Source organism: Rousettus aegyptiacus, unplaced genomic scaffold (genome assembly GCF_014176215.1).
Source record: "Rousettus aegyptiacus isolate mRouAeg1 unplaced genomic scaffold, mRouAeg1.p scaffold_m13_p_10, whole genome shotgun sequence".
In the NCBI taxonomy this organism is placed as follows: Eukaryota; Metazoa; Chordata; class Mammalia; order Chiroptera; family Pteropodidae; genus Rousettus; species Rousettus aegyptiacus.
Window position 1 is genome coordinate 88,058,744 of NW_023416285.1, and position 18,833 is coordinate 88,077,576.

Below are 18,833 nucleotides of genomic sequence, written 5' to 3' on the forward strand. Positions count from 1 at the left end.
ACTTAAAACAACAAATCTAAGCAAAAGCACTTCTCCTTTACAAATAAGCAAAATAATTGAGAAATTATGTTCCATCTAATCAGCATTTTGAATGAGATGGTTTGTGTTCAAAGAGCTTCTCAACAATCTGTCATCAAACCATAAATATCAAAATGTTAAAATATCTGTCTTTTCCAGAGAATCGGGAAGTTAGGACATTTTGTTTTGATACAACAGAAACACAGGGGTTATTTTTATTAGAATTAGAGAACACGAAAGCAAAAGGTTTGAGAAAACATGTTGGGCATTATACAGTGAACAACATGATGCAGAGGGAACCTTAAACTATTTTAGATCGACTCAGAGTAAAGAGTTTTCTCCCAAACTATTTCTTAATTATAATAGTTACTTTAAAACACAAATTTTATTTTAGTGGATTTTAAATGCAATTACCTTAGAACAATTTTTGTTTGTCCTGAAACATTTCGTACTATTTTTTAAATTATTCGCTAGTCACTTGATTTAAAGAAAAATGCATCTACACTGATCAATAACGGAATTAGGGGGTAAGAAATGAGTTTCTTACCCCCTCTGTCTTTTAGTCATATTGTTCTCACCTTCTGCCATGAAAGACCGTAAACATGAGGTTCTAGAATCATTTAGGAATTATACTAAAAAGTACAGATTTCCAGCTCTATTCCCTGAGATTCCGATCCAAGTGTTTCAGGATCTGCATTTAAACATACAGTATACGTAAATATTTTCAATGGCCCTTGATCCACATCTTGAGAAAACTCTCCTAAGGCTTCTAACCACTAACCTAGCATACACATACATGTGTCACTACGTATGTGTATGAACCATAAAGCATGGAAAATTTAACTTAGCCTAAGAGGAGGATTTCACACTCCTGATAAATCTTATTATTAAACCTTACTCATCCAATAGATGAGTATTTAGTCAAATAAAGCAGATTTGAGGACCAATGACTCAAAACTGCACTCCTTGGCTTCTAGCAGTCAAAATGAATAAACTTGGTCAAACAAAGACTTCTTTGAGGAAAAAAAATGATTATAAAATTCATCGCACTTGGCTTTGAACCAGTTTACATTCTATGGTAAAACTGTCTGGGCTAAAAGACTTGGCCAGTTGTACTGACTGAGGAGGTCAGAGTTGAGTTTTTTGAGATCATATGAAGTCATGAACTAGGAGGAACTACTGAACAATATTTCCAAATCTATAGTATTTTAAACATATTTAAATTTAAACTAACCACAAGCTCAGATACTAGATGATTCAAATTTCTTGATTCAATGATAAGCTAGTAACAATTTTTAAAAATTCTCAACTTAATGTGACCATTGTTTTTGCCAAGCACTCTAGTAGTTCCTGGAATATGAATGAAAATAAATAAACTAATTTTTCTTCTATCCTTTTTTTTCTTAGATTGTGGTTCTTTTTCCAAAATACTAAGAACTTTTCCACTAAATGTTCTCTTTAATTGTGTAAATTAAAGAAAATAGAAATTTCACCCAACCCCAATCCCAAAAGAACATGCAAATTACAAATGATAATATTTATACCGAATGCATTTTACTTTATGATTTCACTGGATTATAGTTGAAATATTTTTTTCTTATATAAGCCTTGATTTCAACTCTACGGGAAAAAAATTATGCCAGGTGTCTTTCATTTGTCCCGCTGAGCAGGATGAAGGGAGAGCCCATTCACCAAGACTTGTGCCAAGGCCATGGCCGCATAACCCCCACCCAAGAAGAGGTGGCTTTTTCTAAGCCATATAAAAGTGCTGGATAAACTAGCTGTATGGGATGTTGTTTCTCTTCCACAAATAAGCAAACTGAAAAGTAAAGATGTATGACCTTTACTTTAGACCACCAAATTCACTTCGGATCCACAGATACAAAGACTAGACCATTAAAGTATGATCAATGAGCCATAGAACATCGCTTGGAATATCAATTTATTTTGTGTCTGCCATTTCATTTTCATGATGAAAAACACATGGTAAGACCTTATTTAAGACTTGACTACACAATGGGAACTTCTCTACATATTCCTACATCACCATAACTTTTCTAGACTTCTTATTGCTTCATTAAGTATATAAAATGAGAGAATATTTTAAAATATATTAATGTGCCTTTTTTTTTCTTTTGCACTTGCTTATGAATGATCATCAGCCTGAGTCAGAAGCGGTCTCTGCCTTAGGGAGAACTGGGGTCATGCAATGTGAAGAGAAAAAAAAGAATCAGCACAGAGCTTTTTGATTTTCAAAACTAGTCTCGAAAACGATTCAGACGTAATGGTCTTGAAAACCTGGTTTTAAATTTCTACAGCCAGACAAGCAAGAGAGAAAAGCATTTTCTAAATTAGATAAGTTTCCCTTGAAATATATATATGAAAAACAAAATTTGGAATACTGAACTTGGAGTTTCACTACAAGCCATAGAGTAAGGTATATGATGCATAAGAAGAATTTCTTACCACAAAATAAAAAATGTCAAACCTTCCTTGGCTGTGAAAGAAGCCGAGAGAGAGGAGTAAAGAAGGCTAGAGGACACGTAAGCTTAGGGACTGCTCCCTTCTCCATGATTCATCGTCATATGGAGCACATCTGTTAAACACTTTCTGACTATTAAGTATTCCTGTTTAAAATATATTTAATTTTGTGATGTGTAGCCTATTATTATAAAGCATAAATATACAGATCCTAATCATCAACTAATTCATCCAATAAATAATTATGGAGACCTATTATATACCAGCCACTTAGGTATAATGAAATACTGTGGGAGATGACAATTTCTATGATCACTCAGGTAATTTGCAGTCTCTTGGGGGCAGGGGGCAGGGGGGCACGGGCTTGTGAAGAGTGAGAGACAAACATTATAAGCTGTTTATTACTGTATATTACCATGCTTATAATATGTTACCTTATTTCTATCTATAACTTTACCACTTAGAAGCAAGATTCTAAGCTGCCTTTTTTTAAAAAATGGAAATAGATTATTAATGGAGTAGGGGGCAGTTTATTTGAATGAACCAGAGAAACTTTCTAAAATCACCCTTTGCTTTTTGTACGAGTCAGAAGGAGCCCAAGAAAAATTTGTATATTGAAATTTCAAAAATTACTTGCCAACTGTCATATGGGATCAAAACCAAGTACGAATATCTGCTATTCTATGCACTTTGAACAACCAGGCTGCTAAGGCTGAAATCAAATGCCAATAAAACCGGAACCATTTTAACAGAACCAAAACAACAAAAGAGAGCTCAGAGAACCAGGGTGAAAAAGGCAGCCCAGGAAAAGAAAGTCATTGTACACTAAAGGTACCATGGCTCCCTTTCAGTACAAGGCAACCACGGACCAGGCAGCAGATACGCCATCATTTTTCTTTGAAGAAGTAGCCATAGAAGCCGGGGATCATGGAGCTGTAACAGGGGAGAAGTGTGGAGACATCGAGATTTTATAAAGGTTCTCTGTAATCTAAATGGGGATTCCTGTGTTGTCTTTAGTAACATTTCCTTAAAACCATTAAGGGGAAAGAAGGAAGACTAGGATCTAGTCAAACAGTGAGTATTCAATATATTTGTGGACTGAAAAAAGAGGGGAAAGGTATGAGTTATTAAACCCTGAAAGAAAAGACCAAAATAAACAATGATTAAGAGCAAAGACTGGAAGAGGGAAAATGGCAAGGAGGTGAAGGAGGAGCTGGAAAAAGAGGAGAACGAGAGAAGGGTTTGGAGGACAGAAGGGATTTGGTGGGGAGGAATGAATAGACATTTTTTTTTATTACTTATAATGGTGACATTGATAAATAAATTCAAAGTTTCAAGTGTATGAATAGATAATTTTAAAACATATTAACAGTGCTTTTTAGGGAGTGTGATATTACAAATTATTTGCCTTAACTGTGCTTTTCTCTAGTTTTCTAAGGCTTTCACAAGAGCATTCACTCCTTTTTTTAATTGAATTTAAAAAAATTTTATATGGAAGAATACACTTAGCCCTCTCATTCTGTCAACTGAACTTTCGTCAGTAGCCCTGGCCTAGTGGGACATGGTGGAGCAGACTCCTGGAAACTGCTTAATGCACAGCTCCTGAGGGACATGTTCGAAATATGTGGTCACTTACTTTGTATGATCCACCGATGGCCTGTGGTTTTCTTCCCCATGATGAATGCTGGTTTCAAGACTGAGTCCCCATTGGAAGGTGTTTGAATCTTGAATTAAATTTTCTGAGATTGCCTGGTACCATTCACACCAGCTTCCTTTTTCAAAGCTGCATAGGATATATTCCATAGCTTGAATAGGATAGAACAAGATAAGACTAGCTAATCAAAATAAATGTGTTAATAAATGGAGATTTCTACCCATATCAGCATTTTCTTACTCTTGTTTCATTACTAATTTTTTAGCATAATTAAAATAATTATGCAAATGGTTTGTATAACCACTGTAAAAGTTTTAAAGACATGTAGATGTATTATATTAACATACTTATAGCAACTGAAATATGGAGGTAGAGAATCTGATTTCATAAGGAGGTGAGATTTTAATTACCAGCAATATAAGCACTGCCATTCTCTTCTGACTTAACACCTACATTGCCTGCATGACCTCCAAGTTCTGGTAAGTCTGTTCTTTTTTCTACAGTAATATTACAAAGCTAAACTTCAGCTCGGTTTCTGAAGGGATTTTCCAAATTCCAAATACTTAAGTTCAAAGCAATAAGATTTCCAATAACTTTTATATTGGACCTCTTTCCTTGAAAGTTTTCAATATTCTTAGAATGACCGTATTCTAATACTACACAAAATCTCAATTCCCGTACTTTTTTAAATTCATAGGTTGTGTGTAAAAATGTTCTCCCTTTCTCTCTCTAAATGTGTTCATGTCTGTCTGTCTGTCTTAAATCCTCCACTGCTTGAATAAGAATTCAGTGAGTTTCTGTGTATACTATAAAAAGTTTGGTGTATACGCCAGCTTTTAAACAGCATCACTATGGCATACCACTACATCATTTAGAAACATGGGCTCAAGATTTACTGTAAAACTTGAAATGGAAACATCCCACCAAAAAAAAAAAAAACTGATATGTAATCATAATGTTCAATTGTGTTACTTAATCTCTAACATTAATATTGATCATAAAATTATATTTATCTTGTGCAAGGATTTAGGATTCAATACAATCTTGTTCTTCATATCATTGAAAAAGATAAGAATTCTATCTCTTTAAAAAACAATTAGAGGGCATAAAGTTTGAGAAAAGCAAGAGAAATAGGTTCTAGATACCTATTGTACAATATTGTTATCTATAGTCAACAAAAATGTATTGTACACTTAAAAATTTGTTTAAAGGGTAGATTTCATATTCCAAATAAAATGGCATAATCATTTTATTTCTGAGCAAACTGTGTGATCCTGCCAGTTTCATCTCTTTGGAAGATGAAATATTTCGATAAATCTATCTATCCTCTACAGTCTTACATTTTCTACTTTTTCATTGGGGTTAAGAATACAACCTGAAATCTACCCTCTCAACAAATTTTTAAGTGTACAATACATTTTTGTTGTTGAAAATCACATGATATCACTTATAAGTGGGATATAAACCTAAAAGCAACAAACAAACAGGACAAATAAACAGAGACTTATGGGTATGAACAATAGACTAGTGGTTACCAGAGGGTAGAGGGGAGATGGGAGGCAGAGAGGGTGAAAGGGGTCAAACGTGTGGGACAGAAAGAAATCTAACTACGGGAGCTGAATACAGTGTAAATATATATATGCCTTACTGTTAAAGTGGACAGCTGAAACTTCCTGGATTTCGTTAACCAATGTCTCCATAAAATAATTAATTTAAAAAAAAAGAATTAAAATGGTAATAATTAATGTTTATTCAAAATAAATAAATATCTCCATGATTTTAAAATAATAATTTAATAGTAGACATTCATTCAGGACATTTAAAGAACTTATCAAAACTTCCTATCTAATCATAACTGACATTTCTAAAATTTAATGGTTGAACAAGAATAAAATCGTATTCACTAAAGACACTCATTAGTTGTAATTAATTAGATTTTGTGTAAATTTTACAAACACCACAACTTATGTATGATCATAAAAGGATTTTAGTGTCTTCCCATAAGAACGTCTGAATACTGTATAAACTCTTCCATTATCTTATCTTCCATCCATGATGAACAGCATACGTCCCTAGCCACTTGAATTAATTACTGTCTCTTCTCATTCACAGAGAGAGTCGGCTTTGATTTTATGAGTTCTTTAGTTTAGATTAATTAGTTAATTTATTTTTTTCATTAAGCGGCATTTTTTTTCTGGGTTGAAAGAACATAAACCTTTTTTTGATTTTAAAGTTCTAAAATTTCTTGATAAGGCTGACGTAAGACAAATCAGAGTTTCACTAGACACTGTATTATCTGTATGTTCTGAACTTTTAATATTATCAGAACCTTTGAGAAATATGATAATACAGTAAATACACATACTTCTCAATAAGGAGTAGGGAAGAGGAAATATCACAAGTGTTCAGACCTGATTTTGTGCTTCACCCATTCAGACATAGTTAACTTTTCTCCTTTTATACTGTATCTTTGGCTCAGAAGTTCACTTTTAAATTAAATAATTTGCCTTTGAACCATTCTGGAAAAGTTGTGGATTGGCAGATGTCAACAAATGAAAATCGTCTTTCAATAGGACATAAGTTGGAGGGTTGATCTGTACTAGAATTGGTTTCTTATAAACAGTGCATATTTGACATATCAGTCATTTTATATGTGCATTTTGGCAATGGTAAAATATGAACAAATTCATCTAATGTGAGGGTATTATAATGCTTTTTCCCTACACTTTCCTATTTCATGAGTGTGAGTAGAATAGAGAAACTAGTAATTGATAGTCCTGGAGTCAAGTAAAGTCCATGAAAATATGTGCTTCAAACCTAAAACATTAATTTAAAGGCACACCTTTCTTGGCCATGATAGAAGAAGGTATGATTTTTCTATTACAATTTTCTACACTAATAACTTTTACATTAAAAAACTGTTCTAAGCCACATTGAAGATTTCTAATTGGGACATTAGGCCATGCTACTTAGAGATTATGCTAGCATCTATTTATGTCTACATTTAATAAATAATTTAGTAATTCACTTACCACGGGATGATTCATCTGACTTGTCAGGACGGTCATATCTAAAATCATGTTTCTGGATTTTTTTCAATATAGGGACCACTGGATCTGCAGACAAATTCTTTGTCTGCACAGTTGTGTGGAGGTAATTTTATGGAAACTGGAGTGTCTGGCGGAGCTGGAAGGTCCACTGGCAAATTACCTTGATAAGAAATAATATACAGATACCATTTAGCAGATTTTCTATTCCTTTAAATATTTCAATAAGCTTTTCTAAGTATGCTTCATATTCAACATAATAAAGAATATTTGATGTTAATTGCTAATCTGCTGAATTTCCTTATATAAACATACAAGTTGGAGTTCTTGGTCAGCAATAGCAAATAACTCTGGATATCATTGATTATAAAAACAGGTGGCGTACAGATGGAAATTATTGCAAAACTATTCAGAGCTCACTAAATAAACAGGAGGTCTGAGGACAGGGCAAGACCCAAGGGAGTTCCAGATGTTGGCAGAAGAAAGCAGAGTCCAGGTGTGATTAAACCTTCTAGTGCACCAGGTAAATAAACTTTGCTCTTCCACAATGAGTCTAACGTCCCCTTTACCTTTGTTTCACATAGCCTCGCACAGGCAAGATTCAAGGTTACAAAAGAGACCAAAACCAAAAGTATTCATCCAGAAACATTTTAAAAACTAGAGTAATAATTTCTGAAATTACAGAATTCAGAAGAAATTTATAGAAGTTAATGTATACAGTAATTTATTTAATAAACATTTATTAACAACATTCTTATGTCATGCACATGGTAGGTGCAATGGATTTAAACCAAATATGATGTCACTGCAATAAAATAGTGTACAGATTAGTGGATAAGGCGGTCAGGTAAATCTTTCATTACAGTTTCATGGCATAAGTATAGGATGGAGATTATCATTCATTTTGCTCATTTGCATATATACCAAACAATCTTTCATAATGCTTATTTATTAGGTCATTATGTGATTAAACAAATTAACATTGTGAAATGCTAAGAATAGTGACTATATACAGTGAGCACCTCATAGGTCCATTTTAAATAAATAATAGTTTAGATTTGAATGTGAGATGAACAGACTCCTTCTGTCTACAATCTTCTGCAACTTTATCTTTTCCTCAACATTGTACATGGATCCATCCATGATCATGCGTGTCCTTGCAGTGCATCAACTCTGACTGTTGTAAAATATTTACTACATGAATATAGTACATGTTTTTTTAGCCATTAATGTTTTGAGAGTTGGCTCGATTTGAGGTTTTCTTTATCTGACTCATACATTTCTCCTGACGTACCCAGGAGAGGGATTGCTTGGTCACGGAGCACGTATGACTTCACTTTGCAAGATAATTCCAAACTGTTTTCCAAAGTAATTGTGCCCCTTTCTATACTTCTCAGCAGTGTATAAATACTGGTTTTACTACATACGCATCATCCATGTGCATATCTAGATCCGCCCATGTGTTTGCCATTTTCTTCGCTGTCTACTCCCCTTTCCACCTCAGTCCTTGTTGAGTTCACGCTGTCTTATTCTGATGTTCATATTTATATAGTTTATTTGATAAGAGTCTAATGCAGAAAAATCATCTTTTGTTTGGTTTTGGATGTTATACGCTGAAAGTCTTTTTTTTTTTTCACTCTCATTCCTGAGTTTTGCTTTGCTCTAGACTAACAGTTATAATTTCTCAGACTTTTGAACATAATATTCAATTGTCTTCTGACTTCCATTCTTGCTGTTGTGAAGTCAGCTACCTAATTGTAGTTCTCTTGTAACTGCATTTTAATCTTTGGCTGTTTTAAACATAATCTTCTCAATTTTTTTTTTGTTTTTTTGTGTTTGTTTGTTTTGTTTTTCTAATTCATTTCCATGAGTCTATACCTGTATTTATTCTTACTATAACATTTTGCATGAGGTTCACTAGGCTTCTTAAATCCATGTGTTACATTAATTTGTATATCTTTGAAAATTGCTTCTCCTCAATTTTCTTTTTCTCTGCCTGGACTCCATTAGCTTTTATCATCTATCCTTCAAATAAATCTACCTTTCCCATTTTCCTTCTCTGTATCTATATGCTGCACTTTGATATTTCCTTCTAGTTTTTTCCCAGTTGACTATAATATTGATGTTGGCTTTCAAGTATTTAATTTACCCCCCGAGATTTTTATTTCATTGATTTTTATTTCTCCTATCGAGAAGTCCAATTTGATTATTTTTCAAAAACTTTTTTTAAATAATGTCATACCATTTTCTTAGGGCTTGGGCTCCTTTAGTATTTTTAATTATTGGTCTATTAGTTCTCTATGTTTTCATAAACCTTAGAAATTTAAACTGATACACTTATTATCCACACAATTTCTATGCATCTGAAATGTAGAGGAGGTTTGGCCTGGTGGGTCTGACTGAGGGTCTTACAAGGTTGTCATTAAGATGTCAGCCAAGGCCGCAGCCCTCTAAATGCTTACTGGGGCTCGAGGATCTGCTTCAAGGGGACTTGCTCACATGCCTAGGAAGTTAGTGCTGCTCTTAGCAACAGGTCTCACTTCCTGGACTTTCTCTAGTGCTTCTAGAGTATCTTTTTGATGTGATGTCTGCTTTCCCTCAGAATAAATGATCCAAGAGGAGACAGTAGAAGACTAGCTCTGGAAATCACACACAGGCATTGCTCTATGGGTCACTGATCACACAGATCAGTCCTGTTCATTTGTGACAGGGGACTGGTAAACAGGGCGTGAATACCAAGAACAGGAATCATTGGGGGATATTTTGGAGGCTGGCTGCCATAATTTACCAGGCTTGATTTTCTGTGAGGATTCTTTAGCACCTAGTTTGTAGAAGAGCCCCTCTAGATAAGCTTTGAGTTGTTTCTTTTGGAATCCCGGTGGTACCCCAGCCCTGGGACGTTACTTCCCTCTGGCCCTCCTTTCCCTTGTCCTCCCTCTCATCCACCCCATATTCTGTTACTCCCTAACTCTGGCAGCCACATCATGCTTTCTGTTCCATTTTTTAATACTCTGTTTCTCTCATCCGGGGTTTTCTCTTTTATAAGCTCAACTTAACGTTTAAATAAATGCATGTTAAATTATATTTGAAATCTCTATGTAGTGCTGCATACGTAGTGCTGTGGTTTTTGGACCATCGGGTCTGACTTCTTATTCAAACTGGTAGTCTTAACTGCATTTTTAGGACTGATTTTAAGTCGAACTAGGAAATGTTCCTCCTTAAGAAGAAATTGTGGACATGTGGACATGAGTGGGTATCTTAGAAAAAGGAGGTTGATGAGTCTGTACTTAGGAAAAGTAGAGACAACTCATTTTCCATATCGAAAATAATCCAGAATTATAGGTAAAAGGACCACTACTCTAAAAAAAGAAACTGTAAGAGATAATGATAATGATGATGATGATGATGACGATTTTGCCTGTAATTGCATAGAAAGGCTAAAGTTGGAAGCAATGATAGTTAAGTCTCTAACAAAACAAAACAAAACAAAACAAACACTGAAATCATTTCAGATTAAACAAAATTGCAAAGGTGAAATGCAAATGTCTGAAGTCTTCACTCACTAAAAAGCAGACATCAGTCTGGTTTGGTCTGATCATTCATATCCCTAAGCCACAGGGAACCCAATCCACCTGCACACCTGTCATTTTAAGTCGATGACTCAGGCTCCAGATGATAATGGTCTAACTCCGCCTGTAACAAACATGATATACCTCATCCTACACTGATACAATCTTTCTGATAAAACAGATTTTCCAACTTGTTTGATATTAGACTGCCCTCCCTTTAGCCATTCCCACAATGGCGATTAAGCAATAAAATTGTTTTTTTTAACATCCTTAGGTCTCGTTAAATTATTACCAGCTTTAGAAACATCATAACTATGAATTGCTTGAATAATATGCATAGTCATTCTTTATCAATCTCCAGGCAATCATGCATGTTTTTTTTAACCACGATTCTGATGTTAAGAAGTATATTTAATTAAAAAATCTAAAATCGCTACTCAAGGTTTAAACATAAGTGACCTTCAGAAAATTCAAAAATTTGAAATATCTATATCTCCAGGGGCAAACATACATTTTTCCTATTGCACTTACTACGGTGACTCAGACTTACACCCACAAGCTTGAAACAACTGCACTTAGCACAATCTTACCGAAGCATCTGTGTTAGGTCTACTTTCTGGGAGAGTGTGTATTACTCAAACAAGGCTGTTCTCTAGCTATGATTTGTAACGATTATGATCCGGCTGTCACCATTTTTTTGCAGTGCCTTTTTTCCTACCTCCAATATCAAATCAGCTCTTTCTGAAATATTTTTGCTTTAATACGAAGATTCAATAAAAATGTTTAGGTAGCACAAGGTATTTTCTATTTTAACAGCTATTGTATTAATTGAAAAGTAACTGTGAATAAGATAAAGAAGCGGTTGAACAATTTTTAAGCAAAAATCTAAGTATTTTATCAGCTTCCTCCATTTTTGGCATTTAGTAATTCTCTCAATTAAAAGTTGAAAAAATGTAAAAATTTCAAATTTAAAATTTTAATTTGAAGTTTAAAATTAGGTTGTTAGTTTGTCTTCATTTTCTAGAAACACAAAAACAGTACTAAGTTGAATGGCTCTTTGGCTGTGGATGATTTCTCCTACTTGGTGTACACTAAATCACTTTATAATGATATGCCAAAGACACTAAAGCTAGAATACTTAAGATTGTAATCACTGAGTTGCCAATTTCTTGATTTTTACCTTGAATCTTTTAATAAATTGTAAACATTCCAAATATTTTGTATTTTCTTCGAAGCCTATCTTTAGTAAATTATGGAAGAAAAGAAAATCTCAAAACAAATTGCCTTCATTTTATTTATTTTTCTGAGGCAAAAATAATGGACATAACAAACAGTTTAGTATTATAAAATGGAAAGCTGTGGGTAATATCTTAAAAGTGAAGATAAAAATACTCACTCTTTTCCTCTTGGCATTTTATTCACACTGAAACAAACTACTCTTTGCATAAGGAAGTGAAACTTGAACAAGCATTTTTTAAATAAAATTGGTGAGGTACTGAGGCAAATGAAGAGGGGTGTCAAAGATCCAATCAACTTTGTCAGCTCAACAACAACTAAAAAAAACATTCGGCAAGTAAGGGACGACATCATAAAAATTGTTAAGCGTCCTGTAAGTAGTTACCATACTTTCTCCATTTTAAGGCAACTACTTTCCTGAGAAAAATAAAACACTAAATAGCTTGGATGATGAAATTCATTCTAATAATTAATACTTCTGGTAACTAATAATTCTAATATACGTACTGAATTCTGACATTTTAAGTTGGATGAAAAGTGCCCAGGTGATTTCTTTTTTCAGCTTACAAAAGGTATGTTGTAATGCCATGTAGTCACAGGTGTTTTTGCAAATAACCCAGCTCCCTCACCAAGAACTTTTGAAGTAAGAACACTGTCATGTATTCTGCTGAAGGGAACATACTTCTTGCCTTTCTCATGTAGGATGGAAAGAGTAATGAGAAACGTACTCCCTTTGGGATACTTATTATTAAATTTGAATGTCTGGCAACAATTCTTACTTAACAATCTACTCTGAAGGTCTGATTTGAGGTGAGGGGAAAACTATTTAACTTTATTTACCATCATTACCTACTCTGAGAATGGCCAACATCATTAAACAGGACGCAAAGAATCATAGGATTTTCTATTACATGGTTAAGTTTGCCATTTGTGACAACATGCATAGACCTCAAGATAATCATGCTAAGCGAAATAAGCCAGACAGAAAAAGTTCAAAATCACATGATAATCACTTATGTGAGATATAAACCTAAAAGCAACAAATGAAAAGGACAAACAGAGACTCATGGACATGGACAATAGACTAGTGGTTAGCAGAGGGTAGAGGGTGGGGGGAGGGGGAGGTAAGATGGGGTAAAGGGGTCGAATATGTGGTGACAGAAAGAAATCTAACTATGGGAGTTGAATACAGTGTAAATATATATATGCCTTACTGTTAAAGTGCACAGCTGAAACTTACTGGATTTCATTAACCAATGTCACATAAAATTAATTAAGTACTTTAAAATGAAAAAATATTTAAAAAATAAATAAAAAGTCTTTTCTCTAGTATCCTCCGGGATCAATTTCTATTTTAATTACTTAATTATTTTTTAAATGTATTTGGGTGGCATTGTTGAATAAAATTACATAGGTTTCGAGTGTATAATTCAATAATACTTCATCTGTATATTGCATTGTGTCTTCATCAAAGTCAAATCTCCTTCTGTCACCATATATTTGACCCTTATCTACCTCCCCTTCCCTCTTTCTCTCTGGTCACCACTAAACTGTTGTCTGTGTCTGTGAGTTTTTGTTTGTTTGTCTTGTTCATTTGTTGCTTTCGGTTTTATATCCCATAAATGAAATAAAATCATATGATTCTCAACTTTTTAAAAATAAGAATCTATATCATCAAAGTATTGAAACAAAGGAGGTATGATCCGTAATTGAGAATGGATTTGAAAGCTAAGTTAGAAAAAAAACAGAAGTTAGAAAATAAGAGTTGATATGGAAGAGCAAATAATGTTATTCTAAGATACAATGAAAAGAAACTAAGTTTATGGCATAAACACTAATGGGGAAAAAATTAATACATGTTTGAAGTTAAAAAGCTTACTATTCGAGTCAATACTGTTTTGAATCAGGGCCATGGTAGAAGTAATGGGGGCGGAAAAAAAAAAACAGAACAAATGTGAGAAATATTTTGGAGTTGGAGTCAGCAAGATTTGCAAGCGGGCCCAGTTTAAGGGGAAAGTCAAATACTGTCAAATTCCATTCTTGGGTTGCTAGAGAATACTGATGTAATTGAAAGGAACAAGGAAGGCATGGGAGAAAGACAGGTCGATTTTGAGAAAATAAATGAAATGATCTACTTTTTAGTCACTTTTAGTATAAAATAAACGTTACAGGTAATGTTCAAATCCATACTTTGGAGATTAGGTCAGTATTTTGTGTCTGCATGTATGTGTTTTTCAGTTATTTCTTTTTATTTGTTAGCCAAGGAGAAAAAAATATGCTATAATCAGTTTATACTGAAAGCAAATCAATGCCTGTAAGTTAACCTACATGCACTGATCCCATTTCTGCTAACAAGATGTCATGGAAAAAAAACCTGACTGATAATCATTAAGAACAATATTTTTATTAAGAGCCTAATTTTTATTTTCATCTTTTGGCAAGATTACACCAAATTCCTTTACAAAACCTATGACTACAACAGGCTTTGTGGTTTCAACCCGAAGCTTCTTTTGTTAAGAAGCCAATGTTAAAACCACACAGTTCTGACGGTTTTTAGAATTCCAGCTTTTCCTTCCAAAAACTTGAACTAGAAGATAATCTGTAACTGATATCTCACGTCTCTGCCTTGCTTCCTGGCAGTTCCTCTCCCTCCACCGTGGAACCATCAGCCACATAATGCATTCAGCAGGATCACTGGAACAGAAGCTGTCGAAGGTGACTTGTGTTCCTTTCTGTATTCTCTGTTCTCTGCTGCTCGAGTCATGGTAATTCTCCCCACGTGCAGAGGAGGAAGCGATTTGGAAGAATCTCTAGCCATTGAAATCAGACAAACTTAGGTGAAAAATCTCATTCCTGCCCTCAACTGTGTGTGTTCTCCTCCAGGTCACTTGTGCTCCTTAAGTTTAATTTCTCACGTCTGTAAAATAGAAACTGTATATTCTTCTTTTCAAGGTTAGTGGATTTGATGAGTAGTGTAATAACAGTGGTGAATATTATGGTCCAAATAAGCAGGTATCATGTTCTGCCACTTTACAGTGAAGGAAGCCTTGGGCAGGTTATCTTCTCCTCAGGTTGCGCCGTGAAATTGAGATAACAAAGGTATCGATTCTATTCAACACTCAACATCTGTTCATCAATGATGGGCCAGGCACTATTCTAGACTCTTAAAAGTTTAGAGGATTCTATGAGATGACACACATGAGTGGTAGATTCTATTACTGTGCCTAATTATAAGCTCCCTCTTCTGTAAGAATTTTCTATATTTCCCCCCCTTGCCGAGCTCCCTGTCAGGGGAGAACACTTCTTTGCTCCGTTGTTAGGCTTGAGAGCCTGACTTACTCTGACCAGTGGGCACGAGCAGACGTGATCTGTACCATGTCCCAGTAGAAGTTCTAAGTGTGCTTTCTTTTTCTCTTCCTCTGACAACAATGGAATGTGTCAGATAGGGACATGGTCATTCAGCCTTGGTCCCAGATACTCAGGACACGTGGAATAGAGATACATAACTCGGAGCTACAGAGAATGATACAGAGCTATGAACGAAATTACACATTTTTGCTGTTACTCTCCTGTACTAACCAACACTTAAGAATAAGAAATAAGTGTGGTTGTAAGTCGCTAGGATTTGGCTTTTGAGAAAAAGTGACTGGCACAAAACATAGTATCGTGCATTTAGAAGTAGTAAGTATTTTAGCAATAATAACTAAAATATGTAATGGAAGTATATAAAGCACTTAAAAAGATATAGATACCTCTCCATCTATCCAACAAACATTTATTGAGAACTACCATGTGCCAGATACAATTCAGGCTGCTAGAAATAAGGCAATAAGCAGGTAAAATGTATGCCCTCAGCTAACATTATTGTAGGGGAAAACAGAAATTTAACTATAAGGGAGATAGGTGTTATAAAGAAAAATAACACAGGGAAAGAAGATTTAAAAATATAAGGAAGAGACTGTGTGTTTGCCTGCATGTCAGTGTGTCTATGTGTCTGTGAGTATGTAGTATTCAGAGAAAGCTTCATTAAGGGAGAAACTTTTGAGAAGAGATCAGAAAAAAGTAAAGGAGGGACTTAAGTGACTGTCTGGTGCAAGTACATTCCAGGAAGCGAGAAAAGCAGGTTCAAAAGCCCCGCGGTACAAATGGGTTGGGGTGGCCAAGAATGAGCTCGAGGCCTTGTTTGGAGCTCGGAGGCCTTGTTTCAAGCTCGGAGGCCTTGTATGGAGCTCAGAGGCCTTGTTTGGAGCTCGGAGGCCTTGTTTCGAGCTCTGAGGCCTTGTATGGAGCTCAGAGGCCTTGTTTGGAGCTCGGAGGCACACTGGTGGAAGGTGAAGTCCTGCAGAGGTCTGAGGGAGCCAGTCATCTATTCCTAGGCAGCTACTGGAAGAAGTTTGGCACTGGCTCTAGATGAGATTGGATGTCACGGGAAGTCTCTAATGATAGGGTGACATGATCTTATCTAAGTTTGAAAAGGATCAGTCTGGCTGCTGTTTTGAAAAAAGATTACATGGTTCAAGGGTAAAAGCAGAGAGTCCTCTTAAAAACCCATTGTAATAATCCATTCAGCGACAATGGCTGCTTGCACCAAGGACAAGTAGTGGATTCTGCATGTATCTGAAGCCAGTGGCTGACCAGATTTGTTAATGAAGAATAGGCAACTAGAAATAAACTGCTATTTATTGAAATAGTGAGGCAGGGGGGTGGTAGATGGCAGAATGAGGGGCAATGGGCGATCAAGAATTTACTTTTAGATATTGAGAGTTAGGGTAAACTTCGATTCTGATTCCCTTCCTGCTGGCCTTGCAGAGAGGGGTTTGGCTTTCTGTAGGGCTCCATGGAAACCACTACACAGCGAGGTTAGAGTAAGCAGTCCTGCCAGAATGATGAGGGGGAGGACCAGAGCTGGGTCACGGTGCCACAAGGGAAAGGAGAGGAATAGTGCCCTCTGATTACGTCTGAGGAGGGGCTGGTGCTCTTCTGGCCGGTAGCACTTCAGTGATGGAGCAGGGCTGAGGTTAAACTTTCACACAGGAGAATGTGTTCTATGCAGATTACGGCCACTGATTTTTAAAGGCCCCATCTGCGATTACTCCAGGAAGAAGACTTTGCTCCCCCTTATCATGCGATTTAAGAGTCTCCAGTCTCAGTGCCAGAATCATCCTCTAGATCCAGTCCTTGTAGATCGCTACACACAGCCTGGAATGAGTTGCCGCTGGGGAGTAGCTGTTTTGGCTACTTTCCCAGTTATCTTCGCGGTTCCTATTAGACACCTAAGTTGAGCTGTTAAGTAGGTGGGTAGCATATATAACTCTGCAGCTCAGGGGAAAGGTTGAGGGTAGAAATATGTATCTGGGAAAGATGTATGGCTTCTCTACTGGGAAGTCCATAATGTGGAGTGGAAATGGAAATGCCTCATGACCTTAGGCATGTAGAAAGTGTTGCCTGAGAATTGAACGGCACTGAAGGTAACTGAGAGGTTAATTAAGTCTCCCAAACGATGTAATTATAAGACAAACAACTTGGTTATTATAACCCTTCAAAAATAACAGAATTACAGTTTCACTTCGGACATGATTTCCTAATATTTGGCATGTGAGGTGTCATGAACACGACGGAACCAAATCTCTTTACTATCTTTGCAAAGATTTTAAGGGTAATTATAAGCAAAGATTCACAGTAACCTCTTCCAGGCTTAAAATATTTGAGGGAATGGATATAAGGGTATTTTAGAATATTTGTTGAAATGAAAGATTGATTTCCTTGGTAGTTTTTAAAAGTTAACACTTTTGAAAATACTCATATATTACAAGATTTTTTTCTTACCAGGATAGAGGATATAGTCCATAAATGATAAATCATCAACTACAATGTCTCCTGTGAAGCCATCTTCCATTGACGCCTCCACCAAAATCTAAAAAAAAAAAATAGAAAAAAAATGCTTTGTCATTATAAAGAAAACTAATTTATGGAATCTCACAGCTGAAAAGGAATTCAGAATGTACTTAAAGAGAACTCTCTTCTGAACTGCTAAAAAACACCCTGCAATTATCTTTGCTAAGTAGGCATTTGGTCTCTGCCTAAAAATTCTGGCCACCGGAAGCCCCATACTGCATTGGGTCCATGAAACCCAATTCACTTTCTGGTGAGTTTTATTTTTTGAATTTTCAATTTATCAGATTTTTATCTACTTCCTTTTAGCTTTCAACCATTAACTCTAGACTCGCCCTGTTTTTTTCTGATCCTTTTCCCACCTTTGGCCCCATAGTTCATCTGTTTCCAAGGTTAAATCTCTTCATCCTTCAAGAAATCCAATTTGCTGCCAGAGGTACTTGCTAGAATGCACATATCAAAGGGCTTTAAAAGTTTTCTCACACCAGCCTTATTCTGCAGCACGTTATGAACCTCGCTAATCCTGATTAGATCTCCTTCGGAACCACATTAATCACGGCAAACTCATATGACATCTCTGCTATCACAGGAGTCACGATTCCACCAAAACTCCAGGAAAATAAGAAATGCTGACAAACCACTACAGTGTATGGCAGATTGTGATTAGGGATGAGATTTACTATAATAGAATTAATCATGATGAATTATTTTAATACTTATGCAAATTTGTTGCATACTTACTTGGGAATCCTGCTATAATTTAATAAGAAACTTCGTGCAAACTCAAACTTAAAAAAACATGTTCTTTCCCCACTATTATAGGAATACATGAAATTCTGTTTCATTTTTACTCACAAATGATATGTGTGGAAGTTGAGATTTTATTTCATTTTTTAAATTCTATCCTCCATTAAAAGTTGCCTCATACATTATTTA

General features: G+C 35.4%; 1 protein-coding gene across 1 annotated transcript in view; it reads right to left on the reverse strand.

The window, feature by feature from the left end:
* MALRD1 (MAM and LDL receptor class A domain containing 1) overlaps window positions 1-18,833 on the reverse strand; it is a 481,557-nt gene that overhangs the window by 340,638 nt on the left and 122,086 nt on the right. The window contains 4 exon segments of the mRNA XM_036226667.1: window positions 4,136-4,304; window positions 7,186-7,246; window positions 7,248-7,363; window positions 17,832-17,919. Of these exon segments, the coding sequence (XP_036082560.1) occupies window positions 4,136-4,304; window positions 7,186-7,246; window positions 7,248-7,363; window positions 17,832-17,919 (434 nt within the window).